The sequence below is a fragment of the Haematobia irritans genome, chromosome 3 (genome assembly GCF_050003625.1).
Source record: "Haematobia irritans isolate KBUSLIRL chromosome 3, ASM5000362v1, whole genome shotgun sequence".
Classification (NCBI taxonomy): domain Eukaryota; kingdom Metazoa; phylum Arthropoda; class Insecta; order Diptera; family Muscidae; genus Haematobia; species Haematobia irritans.
The window spans coordinates 138,898,330-138,920,787 of NC_134399.1; the positions used below are offsets into that span (position 1 = coordinate 138,898,330).

The window sequence follows — 22,458 nt, forward strand, 5'->3', positions numbered from 1 at the left end:
CACAGACCACAGAGGCTCCGATTTAGTTTAAATTTTGCACAGGGAGTAGAATTAGCATTGTAGCTATGCGTGCCAAATTTGGTTGAAATCGGTTCAGATTTATATATATCTCCCATATATAGCTTTCGCCCGATTTACACTCATATGACCACAGAGGCCAATTTTTAACTCCGATTTAGTTGAAATTTTGCAAAGGGAGTAGAATTAGCATTGTAGCTACACGTGCCAAATTTGGTTTAAATCGGTTCAGATTTAGATATAGCCCCCATATATATGTTTTTCTGATTTCGACAAAAATGGTAAAAATACCAACATTTTCCTTGTAAAATCGCCACTACTGTGGTACAGGGTATAATAAGTTTGTGCATTTGTATGTAACGCCAAGAAGGAAAAGTCTGAGATCCATCGTTTAGTATACCGATCGTCTTAGAATTAAATTCTGAGTCGATTTAGCGATGTCCGTCTGTCTGTCCGTCCGTCCGTCCGTCCGTCTGTCTGTCTGTTCATGTATTTTTGTGCGCAAAGTACAGGTCGCAGTTTAAGTCCGATCGTCCTCAAATTTGGCATAGGGTCGTGTTTTGGGACAAAGACAATCGCAATTGATTTTGCAAAAAATCGGTTCAGATTTAGATATAGCTGTCATATATATTTATCCCCGATCTGGTCATAATTGGCGTGTTTATCAATCAATGTTCTTCAAATTCAGTACATCCGAATATTTTATGAGTCTCGAAAAACTTACAAAATATCAGCTAAATCGGTTCAGATTTAGATAAAGCTCCCATACATATCTTTCGCCCGATTTAGACTCATATGACCACAGAGGCCAAACTTTACTACCGATTTTCGTGAAATTTTGCATAAAGAGTAGAATTGACATTCTACCAATGTTTGGTAAATGTGATTGAAATCGGTTCAGATTTAGATATAGCTCCCATATATATATTTCGCCCGATATGGACTTAAATGGCCCCAGAAGCCAGAGTTTTACCCCAATTTGGTTGAAATTTTGCACTAGGAGTTCAATTAGTAGTGTAGTCTAGTGTGCCAAATTTTATTGAAATCGGTTCAGATTTAGATATAGCTCCCATATATATCGTTCGCCCGATTTACACTCATATGACCACAGAGGCCAATTTTTTTCTCCGATTTAGTTGAAACTTTGCACAGGGAGTAGAATTAGCATTGTAGCTATGCGTGCGAAATTTGGTTGAAATCGGTTCAAATTTAGATATAGCTCCCATATATAGCTTTCGCCCGATTTACACTCATATGACCACAGTGGCCAATCTTTTAGTCCGATTTAATTGAAATTTTGCACAGGGAGTAGAATTAGCATTGTAGTTATGCGTGCCAAATTTGGTTGAAATCGGTTCAGATTTAGATATAGCTCCCATATATAGCTTTCGCCCGATTTACACTCATATGACCACAGAGGCCAATTTTTTCTCCGATTTAGTTGACATTTTGCACAGGGAGAAGAACTAGCATTGTAGCTATGCGTGCCAAATTTGGTTGAAATCGGTTCAGATTTAGATATATCTCCTATATATAGCATTCGCCCGATTTACACTCATATGACCACAGAGGCCAATTTTTTGCTCCGATTTAGTTGAAATTTTGCACAGGGAGTAGAATTAGCATTGTAGCTATGCGTGCCAAATTTGGTTGAAACCGGTTCAGATTTAGATATAGCTCCCATATATAGCTTTCGCCCGATTTACACTCATATGACCACAGAAGCCAATTTTTAACTCCGATTTAGTTGAAATTTTGCACAGGGAGTAGAATTAGCATTGTTGATATGCGTGCCAAATTTGGTTGAAACCGGTTCATATAGCTCCCATATATATGTTTTTCTGATTTCGACAAAAATGGTCAAAATACCAACATTTCCCTTGTAAAATCGCCACTGCTTAGTCGAAAAGTTGTAAAAATGACTCTAATTTTCCTAAACTTCTAATACATATATATCGAGCGATAAATCATAAATAAACTTTTTCGAAGTTTCCTTAAAATTGCTTCAGATTTAAACGTTTCCCATATTTTTTTTACTAACATTGTGTTCCACCCTAGTGCATTAAAGGGTGATACGGTCAAAATTTGGTCAAGGGAAAACGCGTGTAAATCGGTGAAATCGTTTATTTAAAAAATCAAATTAAATTTCTTTTTCAAGTTCAATTAGTATAAAATTCAGGAAAATATTCAGTTAGGCTTTCGCTTTTCCAAATCCGAATTGCCGGGCCTCACGCTTGACACCAGCCACCTTGTCCACCTTCTTCGCCGCAGAAAGCCAGTTTGCCTTGAACTGCTGCTCGTCCTTAGCAGTTTTTTTGGTCTTCTTTAGGTTCCGCTTGACAATAGCCCAGTATTTCTCAATTGGGCGGAGCTCTGGCGTGTTGGGAGGGTTCTTGTCCTTGGGAACCACCAGCACGTTGTTGTTGGTCCATGGCCTTTTTACCGTAATGGCAAGATGCCAAATCCGGCCAAAACAGTACGGAACAACCGTGTTTCTTCAGGAAAGGCAGCAGATGTTTATTCAAACACTCTTTCACGTAAATTTCTTGGTTGACAGTCCCGTACGCTATGAAAATGCTGCTTTTCAAGCCACAGGTACAGATGGCTTGCCAAACCAGATATAAGACCCTTAGCAGTTTTTTTGGTCTTCTTTAGGTTCCGCTTGACAATAGCCCAGTATTTCTCAATTGAGCGGAGCTCTGGCGTGTTGGGAGGGTTCTTGTCCTTGGGAACCACCTGCACGTTGTTGTTGGTCCATGGCCTTTTTACCGTAATGGCAAGATGCCAAATACGGCCAAAACAGTACGGAACAACCGTGTTTCTTCAGGAAAGGCAGCAGATGTTTATTCAAACACTCTTTCACGTAAATTTCTTGGTTGACAGTCCCGTACGCTATGAAAATGCTGCTTTTCAAGCCACAGGTACAGATGGCTTGCCAAACCAGATATTTCTTTGCGAACTTTGACAGTTTTATGTGCTTGAAAATATCTGCTACATTTCCCCTTCCTTTTGCCGTATAAAACTCCTGTCCCGGAAGCTGCTTGTAGTCGGCTTTGACGTAGGTTTCGTCGTCCATTACCACGCAGTCAAACTTCGTCAGCATCCTCGTGTACAGCCTCCGGGATCGCGCTTTGGCCGTCGTAGTTTGTTTATCATCGCGATTTGGAGTCACTACCTTCTTGTAAGTCGATAGTCTGGCTCGTTTTTTGGCTCGATGCACGGTTGTAGACGATACACCCAGCTTATTTGCGGCATCTCGGAGAGAGAGGTTGGGGTTTCGCTTGAAACTACCGGCAACTCTCTTTGTCGTCTCAACGGCTTCCGGTTTTCGATTTCCCCCCGATCCAGACTTCCTGGCTGTCGACAAACGTTCCCCAAACACTTTAATTACATTTGTAACGGTTGATTTGGCAACTTTTAGCGATTTTGCCAGCTTTGCGTGCGAGTAGCTCGGATTTTCGCGATGCGCGAGCAAACTTTTGATACGCTGCTCTTCTTGCTTGGACGGCATTTTGACAACTGAAGAGTGAATTCCAAAATCAAAATAGGGGCAACATTCTACACACACACACCTTCAAAATGAGGGGTGTTCAGGTTTTTTAAATGCAAAATTGAAAGAAATACGTCAAGTTTATATTGACCAAATTTTGACCGTATCCCCCTTTATACCAAAACATGGACCGATACGAACCATAAAGAGGTGTGTCGACTTTATGGTCCTAAAATACCTCAGGATTTCTAATTTCCGGCAAATTGGATAAAAACTACGGATTCTAGAAGACCCAGAAATAAAGTCGGGAGATAGGTATATATGGGGGCTATACCAAAACATGGACCGATACACCTCAATTTCGGCGCACATATTTGGGGTCCCAAAATACCTCTAGATTTCCAATTTCAGGCAAATCGGGTAATAAATAGTTTAATAAATAGTTTAAAGAAGCCCAAGAATAAAAATCGGGAGATCGGTCTATGTGGCGACTATACCAAAACATGGACAGATACGGACCATTTTCGTCACACCTCTTTATGGTCCTAAAGAAGAATATATATACTTTATATAGTCGGAAAACGATATTTCGATGTGTTACAAACGGAATGGCAAACTTATTATACCCCCGTCACCAGTCTATGATAGTGGGTATTAGGGTTTTTTCCGGGAACGGGATCCCGGGAATTCCCGGGAAATTGCTATTTTTTCGCTCCCGCTTTCCCGGGAATGAAGTGCGGGAATTCCCGGGAAATTTTCTTTACAATATTTTATGTATAATAGAGGGTTTTATATGGCAAATGACAGTTGAAATCTAGTTAAAGTGGATTTTGGAATTGTAATGTGAATAACTATGGTACCAAGTCGTAGTAGTTGCCTTGAGAAGCATACATAGTCGTGGGTTCCAATCCAGAATCCAACGGGCTCCCAATTGTTAAAAAGAAGTTTTCACTTCCTAATTTATGATTGTCATATTTCTGTAAACCGACATTTCGATAGACTGGTAGACTGAGTAAACCTTTAAAAACAATGGGACATTTTACCTTATGTAACCCAGTTGACAATTGCATAATTTCAAAATTTCATAATTATTGCAAGGATGTTCTTTTTATGAAATAAGAAAATTCCAACCTTTTTAAAGATGTTTAATTTAATTTCAAATTTATACCTTATACACATTAGGCTTGAAATCTATTAAAATCGGGGTTTAAAGCCCTTATTTATAGGGCATACGACAATTGAAATCTAGTTAAAGTGGATTTTGGAAGTGTAATGTGAATGTCGTATTACATGGTAGTGTTTCCCTTTTGGGAATATTGACTGAATATGTGCATTTATTGACCCCGTTGAACGATGGTGAAATCGAAATAAGTTTCTTTCATTTTCAAACTGGTTTTTAGTGTTACAAAAAATCCCACTATATTAAAAGTGTTCTTCCGAAAACTATACCGAAAGAGACTGCCTTAACCATTGTCAAAATGTTTTGTATTACAAAATATTTCGTATTTTAGTATGATATATGGCTGATGTAAGAGAACAACATAATATATATTATTATTACTACCTTATAACCGTAGCTTTAGGCTATTTCTAATTTATTAAAATGTCTAAATGTATTCCACATCAAAGTAGGTTTCCCTTTTACCGGGATCCCGGGAAATTCGAAAAAAATTCCCGCTTTCCCGGGAATGCAAAAAGTCCGGGAAGAAGAAAACCCTAGTGGGTATAAAAAAGGAACACTGTTACAAATGTGTATTCATTTAATAATTTTAAACAAAGTATATTACCACTATCAGGTAGTACTTTAGCGCTATAATGGTTCCAATATTCGAAATTATTATGTGCATTCTTAAGCGCACTAAAGCTGCAATGATTTCCTCATGTAAATGTGTATCACAATGGACTGAATAGTCTAAGTGAGCCTGATTCATCGGGCTGCCACATAACCTAACCTCATGTAAATGTACTGCTCCTGAAACCGCCTAATTTCATACAAAGAAGAAGCGCATTTAATTGGACATTTCCTTACAAATTCATCAGTGAATTCCTCGCAGAGGTAAGCGCTGATTGTCTTTAACTTCCCTTACAAAGCTGCTGAAAATTCACCAAGTTTTTTTGTTATGATATTATGTTATTTTATCGGACAGAAACCGCTGCCAAATTCAATGGCGGCTAAAAATTAAGCTATTGACGTTGAAAAACGTCTCGAGGAATAGTAATCTCTGTCGTTAACAAACGATAACAGAATATATCGTCGAACCAATTAGTGTTGACAGATGAAAAGCAACGACGAGGAAATAAGGGTGTTTCATACCTATTTGTAAATTGGAAAGATTTATATCACGAAAATGAAAACATCAATTAATCAATTATTCCTTATTGATTTTTGTTAGCAATTCAAAAACGAATTGCATTTATTTTACCATTTTTACTTATATGTAAGGAATGGCATCTCTATTCATTGTAAAATTATCCAGTATTTTTTATATATATTTAAATATTTGATTTGACTTACTTGCTATCAGCTCAATATAATTTGCAGCACTTAATAATGCATATAATAATGATAAGATACTATGTAGAAATCGTTTAGTGCACTCAACTTTCTGCACTTATACACATATAATTTGTATATAAAATAGATAGGACAACTTACCTTATGGAATTCTACCTGTGCACCTTCAGCTACGCCCTCCAGTTCTCTGATGTATTGAGGGAATGAATTTTTAACGCTTTCGAGTGTTTCGTTGTAGGCATTTTCTAAGAAACAGTAAAATATATAATTAGCAAAATTATAATGGATAATTCATAAGGAAACTGTGGAGAAAATATGGTTCTATTTAAAACTTTTGAGTGCGCTATAATTTCTCTTTAGTTTTTGATCGTTTCACAAAATAAAGTGCATATTTTCACATCACAAAACTAAGTACATATTTTTCGACAAACTCAAGAAAATTTATTAGACATAATTAATTTTTTACTTGTTCAAGAAAATTTTGTACTTTGAAGGAAAAAATTGGAGTACAAAATGGCAAGAATGTCTTTAGTGCTATACGAAGTTCAAGATGGACGTATTTGTTACTATAAATACAAATTTTACAAATTTAAAGAAATAATGAACTATTTTGTGAGAAGTACGAATTTAGTAAATCGTTATACTTTATTTGTGTATAATTTTTGCCGATTTTCAGTTCATTTAACTAATGTAAGCTAAAGATTATTAGAATAAACGAAACTTTCTCCCAACATAATAATTCCATAAAGTAAAATTTGCTTTAGTGAAATAGAGGGCTCACTTGTTTTGAGTGCACGCGGAAGTTTGCGTGATTTCTACAAACGGACGGACATCGCTAGTTCGACTCAGAATTTCACGACGACCCAGAATAAATAAATAAGTTTCAAATATTGTCATATTTTCTACACTACTACCCAGCAAAAAAATTTGGATGTTCTTCTAAATGCACAACTTTTAAAGCACTTCAATGTCCTCTCAAAGATATTCTTTATTTTAACTACACATGCAGTTATTTTAAGTAAATTCTTTTATAACTCTCTGTTTTCACATTATTAATGGATTTGAGGTTAAATGTTTCAGACAAACGTTCTAATGCATTAAAAATCACGAAAAATTATAAAAATTATTTATTTGGCCAAATATCACATAATTTTTTACTTCACATTAAAACACCTTAAGAAGTGATGCAAATTCAGTGCAAAGGCTGTTGAAATTTTGGACATCCGTCCAATGACAATTCCTTGTTAAATTCATCGCTTCTGCTCCAATTTTGTTGCACCACTTCCGGATGCGAAAATTTTCATTCCTTTTTTGACGACACTTATTTTTTGCTGGGCATTCAATAATTTTTGCTTCTAGTACTTACTTCCTTTTTCTGTGGCATACAGTGGCAAATAAACTTCATTTAATGGTCCAGATAACTGCAAAAAGTTTTTGATAATCGAAGCAAAGGTTCGACCCTGAAAATAATGAAGAAATGTTTTATAATAGTCACTTGCAATTAAATATATTCTGTGATTATTGTTAATAATGATTTCTATTCATATAAATGAAACCATGATCTTTAGTGAACTTCACCAGAAGAGACCACCCAAAGTTATGTACATAGTTGGTTCGTGAATGGGCTGCGAGATAAACAATAAAATACATGCTTAATTTTTTGTGTTAATTTTTTAAGATTTACGAATTCAAACGTTAAGTGAATTTAGATAAATACATCACGACAATTCCTCATGTTTGTTTTTTTATTGTGTTTATCAGTTTTTTTCTAATTGCAAAAATAGTATCAGTTTTATGAAATGAATATCTGAAAGTGTTTTATTAGATTCATGGATATATTATGTACAGTGTGTAAATAGTGTCCCTATGTCAACATTAAATATTAAAATTATAGCGATTAATTTAAACTTCTTTAAACTCAATAGATAATATCATAGTATCATACAAATAAATTGAATTAAAACAAGTATATACGGCCGTAAGTTCGGCCAGGCCGAATCTTATGTACCCTCCACCATGGATTGCGTATAAACTTCTACTAAAGACTGTCATCCACAATCGAATTAATTGGGTTGCGGTAACACATGCCGATGGCAAGGTATCTTAAAAAATCCTTAACACCGTCTTCTAAATTGTAAGTTAGTCCATACGGGGGATATATTAAACAAAAAAAGGCCGGTACGTATTTATATAATTCAGTTCGACAAAATTTTCTATAGAAATAAAATGTTGACATAATTTTCTATAGAAATAAAGTGTTGACTAAATTTTCTATAGAAATAAAATTTTGACAAAATTTTCTATATAAAAATAAAAATTTGACAAAATTATCTATAGAAATAACATTTTGATAAAATTTTCTATAGAAATAAAATTTTGACAAAACTTTCTATAGTAATAAAATTTTCACAAAATTTTCTATAGAAATAAAATTTTGGTAGATTAGTTTTGGCGAGATGGACCAATTTTTGTGTGATTGGATTGGATATATAACTATAGACCGATATGGACCAATTTTTGCATGGCTGTTAGCGGCCATATATGTTATATGGGGGCTATATATAATTATGGACCGATATGGACCAATTTTTGCATGGTTATTAGATACCATATACTAACACCACATACCAAATTTTAACCGGATCGGATTAAATTTGCTCTTCCAAGAGGCTCCGGAGTTCAAATCTGGGGATCGGTTTATATGGGGTCTATATATAATTATGGACCGATATGAACCAATTTTTGCATGGTTGTTAGAGACCATATACTAACACCACGTACCAAATTTCAACCGGATCGGATGAATTTTGCTCCTCTAAGAGGCTCCGGAGGTCAAATCTGGGGATCGGTTTATATGGGGGCGATATATAATTATGGACCGATATGGGCCAATTTTTGCATAGTTGTTATAGACCATATAATAACACCACACCGGAGCCACCGTGGTGCAATGGTTAGCATGCCCGCCTTGCATACACAAGGTCGTGGGTTCGATTCCTGCTTCGACCGAACACCAAAAAGTTTTTCAGCGGTGAATTATCCCACCTCAGTAATGCTGGTGACATTTCTGAGGGTTTCAAAGCTTCTCTAAGTGGTTTCACTGCAATGCACCCAGAAAAAAGTGCCTTCGAAACTAAAGGAAAAAATTTTCATCAATATAGTTTATCCATTTTATTTCCATTAAGGTAAATTTTTGTGAAAAATAATAAAATTTACTCGTTTCAGTAAAAAAATCCTAAACTGTAAGCAGTTAGGAATAGTTCATTAACTAGAATAAGGCATGGAATTTTACTCATACTATTTTCTTCGCTGGGTATAAGAATTTACAACTGAAAAAGAAAATTTTATTCACCGATAACAAAGCATTCGTAAAAATAAACAAAAACCGAACTAAAACCAAGTTTCCTCAAAATTAGTAAAATTTCTTATAAAATGATAATTGCGACTTCCTTTATAATAGAAAGTTTTTCATACATACGAACAACACTTGGTATAGAAAAATATTTTAGTTCATTCGTACTAAGAAGTATGCAATCCTTTCAAAACTTAAGGAAACACACTTGTTAGAATATAGGAAATTTTCCTAAATTTCTATTGTCTACCTGTAATCGATACCTGTCATCGTAATCGTTGTGTTTGCGCGTGGGTGTAATCGATATATTTGCGCGTCGGTTGTTTTTTTAGTTGGAATCGCGTTGTTTTGGTATACGGAGAGATTGTTAAAAAATAATATGGTAAAATAATATAATAAATAACAAATAAAATATATAAAATATTTGTTATTTTAAATTAGTGAGAAAAAATTTCGTTTTTTTTTAAATAAATCTATCAATGTTCGTGATAGTGTATAAAGAAAGAAAACACCAGCAGAATAACAACCCTTTCATTTGTCTTCATTTTGGAATCTTCAAATATCAGGTAATATTCAGTGACGCTAACCTTTTGCAACAAAAATGTTTTATGATTTTTTATATTTGTAGGTATTGAAATTGTAAAAGGAGGTCAAAATCGTTAGGCAGCAACTTATTAAAAGTGAAAAGTACAAGAAGAAGAAAAAGTGCGTTTTACACACTTATAATATCACACGGAAATTGGAAATAGTGGATTAATAAACTAATATTTCAAAGAGATTCGATGCTGTTGATTCTTAATAAATATATTCAATATATTAATAAAACATGTCTTTTATTGAAGATAAAATTGCTTATAGAAATAAATAAAATTGTATTTAAAAACGAAGGTAAGCAGTTCTAATTATGAAGTAAACGTTTTACCACAAATGTGTAAGATTTGTCGAAATGAATGAAAAAATTTCAATAAAATCATTCCATATATGAATTCAAATTAGTTAAATTTTTTCATTCTGTAGTATAGTGGTATATAAATATAGGAAAATGTTAACTAATATATGGAATGCATTATTCCTAATTTCTACGAAAATCACATCGTTCAAACAAATAAAAATGTCTTTGGCGCTATACGAAGTTCAACTTTCTTCACAATGAGTTCATTTTAACTTAAAGAAGGGGTCACTTTTTTCTGGGTGTGTGGAACGCCGTTCGGACTCGGCTATAAAAAGGTGGTACCTTGTCATTAAGCTTAACATAGAATCGGACAGCACTCAGTGATAAGAGAGAAGTTCACCACTGTGGTATCACAATGGACTGTATAGTCTAAGTGAGCCTGAAATATCGGGCTGCCACTATACCTAACCTAACCTTGTACGTGAGTACCTTTATTAATAAACCGCGAAAAGAGAGTGAAAATTTGATAAATGAGATATGTTTCCTAATTTTAATTTTATTGGTCCTAGATTTAAAGCCAGCCAGATCTAAAGCCAGGTCGCTAAAAATTTCTTTATTTTAAAGAATCCGCTTCTATTGCTCGGAGTCAATACCAAAATCCTTAAGGGAAGGTCAAAATCTTTGGATCCAAGTAAACTTTTTTTGAGTGTAAGCATAATAAATGAATTGGTTTCGGAAAAAATGTCCAAACGTTTTTTCCGTACATCCGCACGTTTCATATAAATGTATACCGATATGTGTGAAATGTTGTTGAAGATGAATATTAAGATCACATACTCCAGGAGGTCAAATCTGGGAATCGGTTTATTTATTTTTTATTAGGGTATAGTCCCAAATTACATGAGGAGACATAGTCGTACATTAAATTAATAAAACTAAACTAATATTCTAATTCTAATTCTTATACAATAGTTGTATTGTATTAAAATAAATAAATAAATATGTTAGCACATGGGTGTTTAACCTATTCATGGTACCCACACATGATTTTCAGATATTTCGAAAATGCTCCTGGAAAAAAAGTTTGTCAACTATTTGCCTTGTGTGACCATACCCTGACAAAGGTCTGCCGGATTCAGGCTTCCCTGCTTGAAAATATTTTTCTATTTTTCTCTATTTGTTTCCACTGTTGAATAGATTTGCATTTGCATATTGCTAACTGATCGTAATTGGTCGTGTGTTTGCCATAATCCATCTGGCGTTTCTTAGAGCGGTATATTTTATATCCATAACGGATTTTGGTCTTAAGTAAGTAATAAACTACAACTTAACCCAGATTCATTATATTTTTAATTCCGACAAGTTTTTAGTTTCTGCATGAAGCTCGTTTTTTTTTTTGCTTTTCATCGCTTTGAAGTTCATGACCGAGTCGATAAACAGACTAATTCATTGACTATTTTTATAGGCAAACGTGTGTGCTGCTTGTCTCTGTCATTCTGACTCTGGGCTGGCAGACCACTACAAAAAGTGTATTTAATTTATAAAGTGTTTCTTCTAAAAATCATTTAAAAGCTCATTAATCTTCCAATAAGTTAATTTATGGTCGGGGCGTTTTAATTGTTTAATGAATTGTTTATTTACTATTGGGTGATCAAATTTCGCAGAAACCTTTAAGGAACTATTAAACTATTTGGGTATTTCTAATTTTTTTTAAGTATGTACATTGCAATATTGAAGAAGGCAAGGTCAAATTTTATTGTACAAAGTATTGTATGTACATTAATACTTTTAATTTGAATATTTAAATTTGTCGATATTTTCTCACATTAAACTCTCTGTCGATATGCCTTAATGTACCACATCGAATAAGATTTGTTATTAATATAATAAAAAACATGACTGACCTTACAAATATTTCTTTCAATTAATTTTAGTAATAAGTTATCCGTGATCAACTACCAATAGTTATTGTTTTTAGTCGTTAAAATAAATAAATTTGAAGGTATGCTCTCTTACTGTATTGGTAGGAATCTTTATTTCCGGGTAAATAAATTTTGTTAGGAATAATTGATACAACATTTACAATCTTTTAAATAAAGAGTTCATTACTGTTTCACTGTGTTTAATAAATATATGTCATTCAACTTGTAGAGATAAAGAAAGCGGAAAAATTAAAGGAAGAAATCTTGCTGGGAAAAATGTCTAAAAAAAATTTGATTCAATTACGTTTTTAGTTGATCTTTTTCGCCACTTTCAATTAGTTTTTATACCCTTCACCACTACTGTGGTACAGGGTATAATAAGTTTGTGCATTTGTATGTAACGCCAAGAAGGAAAAGTCTGAGACCCATCGTTTAGAATACCGATCGTCTTAGAATTAAATTCTGAGTCGATTTAGCGATGTCCATCTGTCTGTCCGTCCGTCTGTCTGCATATGTAATTTTGTGTGCAAAGTACAGCTCGCAGTTTAAGTCTGATCGTCCTCAAATTTGGCACAGAGTTTTACATTGGCTGAAAGACAATCGCTATTGATTTTGAAAAAAATCGGTTCAGATTTAAATATAGCTGCCATACATATTTATCACCGATCTGGTCATAATTGACGTATTTATAAACGTATTTTCTCAAAATTTCGGGCAGTCAAATATTTTGGGGCTTTCGTAAGATATGCAAAATATCAGCCAAATCGGTTCAGATTTAGATATAGCGATATATCTTTTGTCCGATTTGCACTTATATGGCTTCAAAAGCCAGAGTTTTATTCTGATTTGCTTCAAATTTTACACAAGGAGTACGTTTAATAGTATCGTTATGTGTGTCAAATTTGGTTGAAATCGGTTCAGATTTAGATATAGCTCCCATATATATCTTTTCTCCGATTTGCACTTATATGGCTTCAAAAGCCAGAGTTTTGCCCTGGGTTGCTTCAAATTTTGCATAAGGAGTACGTTTAATAGTATCGTTAAGTTTGCCAAATTTGGTTGAAATCGGCTCAGATTTAGATATAGCTCCCATATATATCTTTCGCCCGATTTACACCCATATGATCACGGAGGCCAAAATTATTCTCCCATTTACGTTTTTTGCTGAGATAGCAGGATTATTATTCTAACAATGCATGTCAAATTTGGTCAAAATCTGTTCATATTTAGATATAGCTCCCATATATATGTACGCCAGAGTAGGGGAAATATGGTAGAATGTTTCATATTTTAGACCCATTTTCAATGGGAGTTTCCTCCAATTGACTCGATAGTTTCCACAGAGAATACATTTAATATGATATTTAAGTGTGTCATCTTAATATAATATGGCCAAAATACCCACATTTTACACAAAATTCTGTGATGATATTCCCATATCGTAGTCATATTCTACACACTGTAATGCCAAACTTTTCACAGAATGGTCGAATTTTAAATAAAGCTCCGGCTTGTGCAAATATCATCCGAATTGGCCAAATAATATATCACAACCCACATATCTTGGCGAGATTTGACCAATATCCTTGTAAAATCGCCACTGCTGAGTAGCAAAAACTTTAAATATTACTCAAATTGTCCTATATCTCGAATACATATGTGTATGTTTCATCCCAGGGTGTTAGCCATTTTAATTTTTAATTCTAGCGATTTTGTAGAAGTACAAAAAATTGTCTCCAAATCGTTTCAGATATAAATATTTGTATATACAAATATTGTCGTGAGGTCAAAGATTTCATGTCTTTAAAATACGAATGCAAATTTTGCTTAGCATAGAAGACGAATTTCTCTGGTATAAAGTTTTTTCCTTGACCAAAGGTCGATAAACTTTTCAATGAAGTCGTATTGTCCTTATAATTAAGTGATTTGATTTAAAAATGGATATCATAACATGAAAGAAAAAATGTTTGTGCTAAGGTCAACTTGACTTTAATAATTTTGAAATCATCTTTAAATTTAATGAAATTGTCTTTAAATTTGTTGTCTTTTTGCATCTTGACTACAAAGCAAAAAATCGTTCAAATATAGGTCATGTTTTTCAACACTTTATTTTAAAGACGTTTTTTACTTGAAACACAGCATAATTTCTACTAGAAGTCGAGTCTTAATTTGGAAAATAAAGTCGTCGTTAACTTGTTTTTAAAGGAGTTTGATAGCATATGAAGAAAAAAAGCTGCAAAAGCGAAAAATTAAAATTTGCTTCCTAGAAGCAAGTACACAAAACCCGATTTTAAAAGAGAATTGTGTCTTAAAAGTATCCTTACTTGTATTCTCCGCTTCTTTGGCTCGGAATCAATACCAAATTTTTTAAAGTAAAAACAAAATCTTTGGAACCGGGTACGCTTTTTTTTCAGTGTAGGAATATAAATTTTGATAATAACTCCCAACAAATTTGAAAGAGTTTAATTGAGGCAATCAATTATATATTGTATTATTTTATATATATTTTTGTGTTTTTTTACTTTAATTTAATGTGATTGTAATTCAATGTTATTTAGCACTTTGTAATTAATTTTGCGATTATAATTATATTTGAATTCCTCTTTGGAGTAGAGTCAATATATAATGAAATAGAATGTATATACAAAGCAATTATTTCCGAACAAACGTACAATTTTCAATCATGCTTTCAACTGCCCTTATTTTTATACCCTCTACCATAGAAAGGAGGGTATATTAACTTTATCATTCCGCTTGTTACACATATACATTTTGGTCTCAGACCTCATATTTTGGATCGTGGTGAAATTCGGGTCGATATCCGTCCTTCGGTCTATGGAAATAACGCTAACTTCCAATCGAAAGAAGCTTATCCGCTTTAAACTTGGTAGTTGTTATTGATGTAGGTCGGATGAAATTGCAAATGTGTCGTCTTGGTATAGCCGCCATATAATGCGATCCCCAAAAGAACATTTTTGTACGATTCTTTTAACAGTATTTGCTATCTGATTTGCCTGCAATTGGAAATCTAGAGGTATTTTAGGACCACAAATATGTGTGTCGAAAATGGTGAGTATCGGACCATGTTTTGGTATAGCCACCATATAGACCGATTCCCCGATTTAACTTCACGGCTACTAGAAACCGTATTTTCAATCCGATTTTCCTGAAATTTGAAATCTAGAGGTATATTAGGATCACAAATAGGTGAGCCGAAATTGGTGCCTATCGGCCCATGTTTTGGTACTCCCCATATAGACCGATTTTATTTGTTGGGTTTCTAGAAACCGTATTTTCAATCCGATTTTCCTGAAATTTGAAAGGGCCACAAATAGGTGTGGCGAAAATGGTGAGTATCGGACCATGGTTTGGTCCTTACTTCTTCGGAAAGCGTACTGGTTGAAATGATGGGCTTACACTAATAGAAAAAGTTTCGTTATATAAACGAAATGTGTCGTTAAAAGTCAGCCAACGAAACAAATTCGTTAATACAACGAATGTTTTCGTTAATATAACGAATTTTCTGCAAATCAACGTAACGTTTCGTACTATTAACGAATATTTTCATTGTATTAATGAAAATGTTTCGTTAATGAAAATCTTTCGTTGGCTGACTTTTAATGAAATTTTCTTTGTGTGTAGGAGAATATCTGTCATCAAACCCCCCTGAAATTCTATATATGTAAGACGAAGAGCTTCAAAGGAAACTATTATGTTTGTTTATGATGGTGTGGATTTAAGATGCGGCCCGGCCGAACTTACTGCTGTATATACTTGTTTCTTTTGTTAGAGTATGTAATTTCGTGAACTGCAGTTAAAAAGTACCACAGGTCATTAAATTTTCCGTTATTAACAACGCTTTGTTGAAATCTCAAAAAGGTGGAGTGTAATTTAGTTCAATTTTCGCACGACCTAGTTCATTCTTGTTAAGAAACAGTTAACTATTTTTCTGTGTAGTGTTACCACAACCCATATATGGTACATAAGATATGGTCTGGTTTAACTTACGGCTGTATATACTTGTTGAATTTGATTAAAAAGTTAATAGTATCAGTTAGTTTTTTAATTGATGACATATTTAACTTCAATCGAATTTTTAATTGAAAATATTTTTAGATTTAAGGCTGGATAGGTACCTAAAAACATCTTTATTTTAAGAAAGGTGTAATTTTGGATTGGAATCAATACCAAAATCATTAACCCATAAATGTACAAGGTCGCCGATTCGTCCGAAAAAATATATAATATGCAAAATGATAAATAAAGAACATCTGCATACCACATTTGTTTCAAAAAAATTAGCTTTTTTACCAACATTACTTTCATCTCTTCTAAATATTATTTAACTTTCAATTTGTAGTTTTTGGAATTTTTGTCATCCACAATTATCTCTTCTAAATATTATTTAACTTTCAATTTGTAGTTTTTGGAATTTTTGTCATCCACAATTAAATTACTTGGGTTGCGGCCGATGGCAAGGCATCTTAAAACTTCCTAACATCATCTTCTAAATTGTAAGTTAGTCCATGCGGGATATATTTTATTTATTTATTTAATATACATGTATTTATAAATTCAATTGCGATACGGATAATATAGATCGATACGGACCAATTTTGGCATGGATGTTATCAGCCATACACTAGCGAAATGTACCAAATTTCAACCGGATCGGATGAATTTTGCTCCTTCAAGAGGCTCCGGAGGTCAAATATGGAGATCGGTTTATATGGGGGCTATATATAATTATGAACCGATATGGACCAATTGTGGCATGGTTGTTAAGGACCATATACCAACCATGTACCAAATTTCAGACGGATAGGATGAAATTTGCTTCTCTTTTAGGCTTCGCAAGCGAAATCTGGGGATCGGTTTATATGGGGACTATATATAATTATGGACCGATGTGGACCAATTTTTGCAAAGTTGTTAAGGACCATATGCCAACAGCATGTACCAAATTTCAGCCGGATCGGATGAAATTTACTTCTCTTTGAGGCTCCGCAAGCCAAATCTTGGGATCGGTTTATTGAGGGCTATATATAATTATTGACCGATATGGACCAATTTTTGCATGGTTGTTAGAGACCATATACCAACAATGTACCAAATTTCAGACGGATCTGATGAAATTTGCTTCTCTTAGAGGCTCCGCAAGCCAAATCTGGGGATCGGTTTATATGGGGGCTATATATAATTATGAACCGATCTGGACTAATTTTTGCATGGTTGTTAGTGACTATATACCAACACCATGTTCGAAATTTCAGCTGGATCTCTTTGAGGCTCCGGAAGCCAAATCGGGGGATCGGTTTATATGGGGTCTATATATAATTATTGACCGATATGGACCAATTTTTGCATGGTTGTTAGAGACCATATGCCAATACCATGTACCAAATTTTAGCCATATCGGATGAAATTTGCTTCTCTTTGAGGCTCCGCAAGCCAAATCTGGGGATCGGTTTATATGGGGGCTATATATAATTATGGACCGATGTGGACCAATTTCTGCAAGGTTGTTCGAGACCATATACGTCCCATCCTATGGTGGAGGGTATAAAAAATCAATATGAACCTACTTATAATTAATTATCACTAGTGTGTTTTCTCGCACTTTCTCCGAGACGATGGAGATTTTTTTAAATTTCTCGATATTCCTCTCCAAGAAAAACTTTGTTTGATATGGTATTAATTGTAGACATTTGAACAAATTAAAAAACTTTATTTGAACCTCTTACAACAACCAAACCAAAAGAGTCTACATTTGAATAAATTATCCAATACATGTGAATAATTTATCCATATCAAGACGAAATATATTTTCTAATAAAAAAAAACCTTTAGCATAGTAAGAAGTGTCTCCCATAATATAGAGTTATCACATATTTCAAAAGAACATACTGCTGTTTCGAATGAGATTAGTTTTTCTAACTCTAACCCTATGGTGAAGATATGCAAATTATTCTTATATAATTATACGTATTCAATCAATATTACTTAATTCTACGTTCACACTAGGGACAATGTTTCGGGTGTTTATGCTAACAAAAATTGTGGGATTTGTTTACAATGAATTGAATATTGTTATATAGCATAAAATTAATTATTGAACTGTTGTTGTCTTATGAATTAGCTGAAGATCAATTTGGGTTCTTCCATTTTTGGTCAACATAAAGACTTCTCCAATACTTGAAAATGCAAAGTCATTGTACTAAAAATATTATTTTACAGTTTTTATAATAGTTTTTATAACAAAATAAAGAAATATCTAGAATTTAATTCCATGGAGTGCGGGAGCGAATATATAATAAAATCTCGAAAATTTTTGAAATCTCATTCCCGGGGAAAACCCCTACCAATGAAATACCCATTTAATTAGTAGTAGTGACGTCAATACTTATAAGTATAATGCTTATAAGTATAGTTCAGTTCAAAATTATAGCATATAAAACTATTGACACATTATCATTGGCTGATACGATCAAGCCTAGGCTAATTTGTCCACATAGTTGTTGTACGTGAGGTATTATTTTCGAACCTTATGAAAATTCAATATTGTCGTGAGGGCAAAGTTTCATGTCTTTAAAATACACTGAAAAAATAGTGAACCCACCAGGAAGAAAAATTTTGGTTAATTTTAGAAAATTTCGATTATTCGTTTTGTTTGTTATTGTTGGTTTCTTATCAATCATTGTTGTTGTTTTTGATCTCAGCTTAAAACCATGCATTGACTAAACTACAAGTGTAGCTTAACCAACAGAGGAAAAGTATGCTTGTCAAATTTATTTGGGCAAACAAAACAAACCCAGCCAACTACATTCAAATCGATGATTTGAGTTTGGTAAAGGAAACGAGATTTGCTTGCAAATTTGTTTAGGCAGTAGCTGACTATCAAACCTTTTTCGGAAGGTTCAAGTGTAGTTCACTTTGTGTTGAGTGAATTACCCGAATTTATTCTGATAATTGGTTGATAGTTTTGCTGCAAGTAGAGGATGCTGATGAGGAATGTGGTAATTCCGAAACAGCTATACATCCAACCATCTTGCAGTCTATAGGGCTTTGCCCAAATAAATTTGACAAGCATACTTTTCCTCTGTTGGTTAAGCTACACTTATAGTTTAGTCAATCCATGGTTTTAAGCTGAGATCAAAAACAACAATAATTTCGATTATTTTTAGAAAATTTTAACTAAACATTATTACAAACGTTGACATCACGCCGGTATCACAAAAATAAGTAAATATTTTTCGACAAATTCAAGACAATTTTTTAGACGTAATTAATTTTGTTCACTTGTTAAAAAAATTTTGTAGTTTGAAGTAAAAAATGGGTGTCCAAAATTGCAAAAATTTCTTTAGTGACATATGAAGTTCAAGATAGGCGCATTATTGTTAAAATTTACAAATTTTAAGAAATTCTGAACTAGTTTGTGGGAGACACGAATTTAGTTCATCTTTATGCTTCATTTGTGTATAATTTTTTCCTCTGTTTTAGTTAATTTAACTAGTGTACGCAAAAAAAAAAAAATTAAAGTCATGGAAACTTTCTTAAAAAGTTATAATTTCATGAACTAAAAGAGAGTTAAATCGGCTTTAGTGAAATATATGGTTCACTTTTGTTCAATGTACGAATCCGAAATTTGCATAGAAGACACATTTCTCTGATATAAAGTTTTTTTTCTTGTCCAAAAGTCGATAAACTTTTCAATGTAGTTGGTTTGTCCTTATAATTAAGTGATTCGACTTAAAAATTGGTATCACAACATGAAAGATTTTTTTGGACTAAGGTCAACTTGACTTTAATAATTCTGAAAGGAAGAAAATGTTGGCTTATTTAAGAAAATTTTAATTAAAATATTTTACTAATTGCAACATGATACAAACAAGTTGAAGAAAACTTATTAAAAATAATAAATTGTTTTCTGTTTTTTAGAAAATATAATATTTAAAAAAAAAAAAACGGAGTTACGGACTTTTAAAATGTCATTAGCGCAATATGAAATTCAAGAAATACACTATTTAAGAAAAATTTACTCATTTGAGAAACTCTACTTATTTGAGAAACATTTAAGTAAATTTCACCCTTTTTGTAAATTGTGAACTATTTTCCAATTTAGAAATATTGTGTACTTCATTTGTACATGCAGAGAAGAAATATGATCATCCCAAACATGTTTCAAGAGCAAAATGTTATTTTTAGACGGAGAAAATGGAACATGTTTGTCGCAAACATGTTGTTTTCTCGCCAAAAATGTACATGGTTCCGAAATCAGATACATGATTTCTGAGAAAATAACATGGTTGCGATAAACATGTTACGTGTTTCCCGTCCAAAAAAAAAAAAAAAAACATTTTGCTATTGAAAAATTTTTGAGGTGATCATATTCCTTCTCTGGGTGTATAAAACTATTTTCTCATTTTTAGTTCACGGTATTAAAGTAAGAAAAAACAAGTATATACGGCCGTAAGTTCGGCCAGGCCGAATCTTATGTACCCTCCACCATGGATTGCATAGAAACTTCTACGGAAGACTGTCATCCACAATCGAATTAATTGGGTTGCGGTATCCTAAAACTTCTTAACATCGTTTTCTAAATTGTGAGTTAGTCCATACGTGGTATATATTAGACAAAAAAGGTATGTATAGGTAAGTCTACAAATAATTACGAATCGATATGGACCACTTTTGGCATGGTTGTTAAATATCATATATTACCACCACGTACCAAATTTCAACCAGATCGGATGAATTTTGCTTCTCCAAAAGGCACCGGAGGTCAAATCTGGTGATCGGTTTATATGGGGGCTATATATAATTATGGACCGACGTGGACGAATTTTTGCATAGTTGTTAAGACCACATACCAAAACAATGTACCAAATTTCAACCGGATCGGATGAAATTTGCTTCTCTTATGTTAGAGGCTCCGCAAGCCAAATCGGGGGATCGGTTTATATGGAGGCTGTATATAATTATGGACCGATGTGGACCAATTTTTGCATGGTTGTTAGAGACCATATACCAACACCATATACGAAATTTCAGCCGGATCGGATGCAATTTGCTTCTCTTAGAGGCTCCGCAAGCCAAATCGGTGGGGGCTATATATAGTTATGAACCAATGTGGACCAATTTTTGCATGGTTGTTAGAGACCATATACTAACACCATGTACCAAATTTCAGCCGTATCGGATGAAATTTGCTTCTCTTAGAGGGTCTGCAAGCCAAATTTGGAGGTCCGTTTATATGGGAGCTATACGTAAAAGTGGACCGATATGGCCCATTTGCAATACCATCCGATATGGCCCATCCAATAGCAACTACTTGTGCCTAGTTTCAAGTCGATAGCTTGTTTCGTTCGGAAGTTAGCGTGCACGCAAAAAAATAATTCTTTCCTCCCAAACGAAATTTTAGACAAACAAAGTTCGTTTCTCATTTGCTTTTCGCTGTAAGGAAGTGTATTTGGAAGAAAAGTATATACTTTTTGTGATAAACGTTTATTCTTTTCCAGGATGTAAAAACAATTTCATAAAGACAAACTAAAAAAAAAAACATTGTTTTCTTGCTAATTGCATTTCCCTCACATCTTTCTCACATCCACGAGGTTTTTTAGTTCTTAACACCTTTTCCTGTAATACCAACAATGTAGAAGAAATTATACGATTTTATAAATATTTAAAATTTTTTTACCTTTCGCCTGGACGGAGAATCGAACCGCGGACCATGCACTTTGTAAGCCAACACACTAACCACTGAGCTATGTACCTGTTATGGTCATCAATAGATAAATATCCATATAAGTTATATTTATATAGCATAGCTTGCGGCGCCCACGAACCGAATAAACAAAGTTTATTTAACAGAAACAAACATTTAGTTTGGCACCGTGGAGCAGTGGTTGCTACGTCCGACTTGCATGCCAAGGGTCGTGGGTTCGATCCCTGCTTCGACCAAAGTTTTTTTTTTTTTTTACATATATTCAACATATGTTCGGAAGATTCCGAAAAATGTTCAACATTACATTGTACTATATTAAATTTTTTTTTCTTATTAAAGACCTAAAGTCAGAAAAGAACAGTGTTTGATATAAACGAAATGGACTGTGTTGTTATTTCAAAAATTTTATTGAAAAAATAAAAATTTTGTAACAAACGAATTTTTTTGGTGATAAAAGTTTAAAATTTTCGAAGAAATTCAAAAACTCTTAACAAAGAAAAACGTTTTCGGTACACGTTTTCCAAACGTTTTTTTTCTTTGCGTGT

General features: G+C 33.6%; 1 protein-coding gene across 1 annotated transcript in view; it reads right to left on the reverse strand.

Annotated features, from left to right (window-relative positions):
• Positions 1-22,458, reverse strand: part of t (C45 family peptidase tan) — an 84,923-nt gene that overhangs the window by 56,211 nt on the left and 6,254 nt on the right. Inside the window, exons 3-4 of the mRNA XM_075299145.1 lie at positions 7,390-7,483; positions 6,165-6,268 (exon numbers count right to left, since the gene is read on the reverse strand). Coding sequence (XP_075155260.1) covers positions 6,165-6,268; positions 7,390-7,483 — 198 coding nt within the window. The remainder of the gene's footprint in view (positions 1-6,164; positions 6,269-7,389; positions 7,484-22,458) is intronic.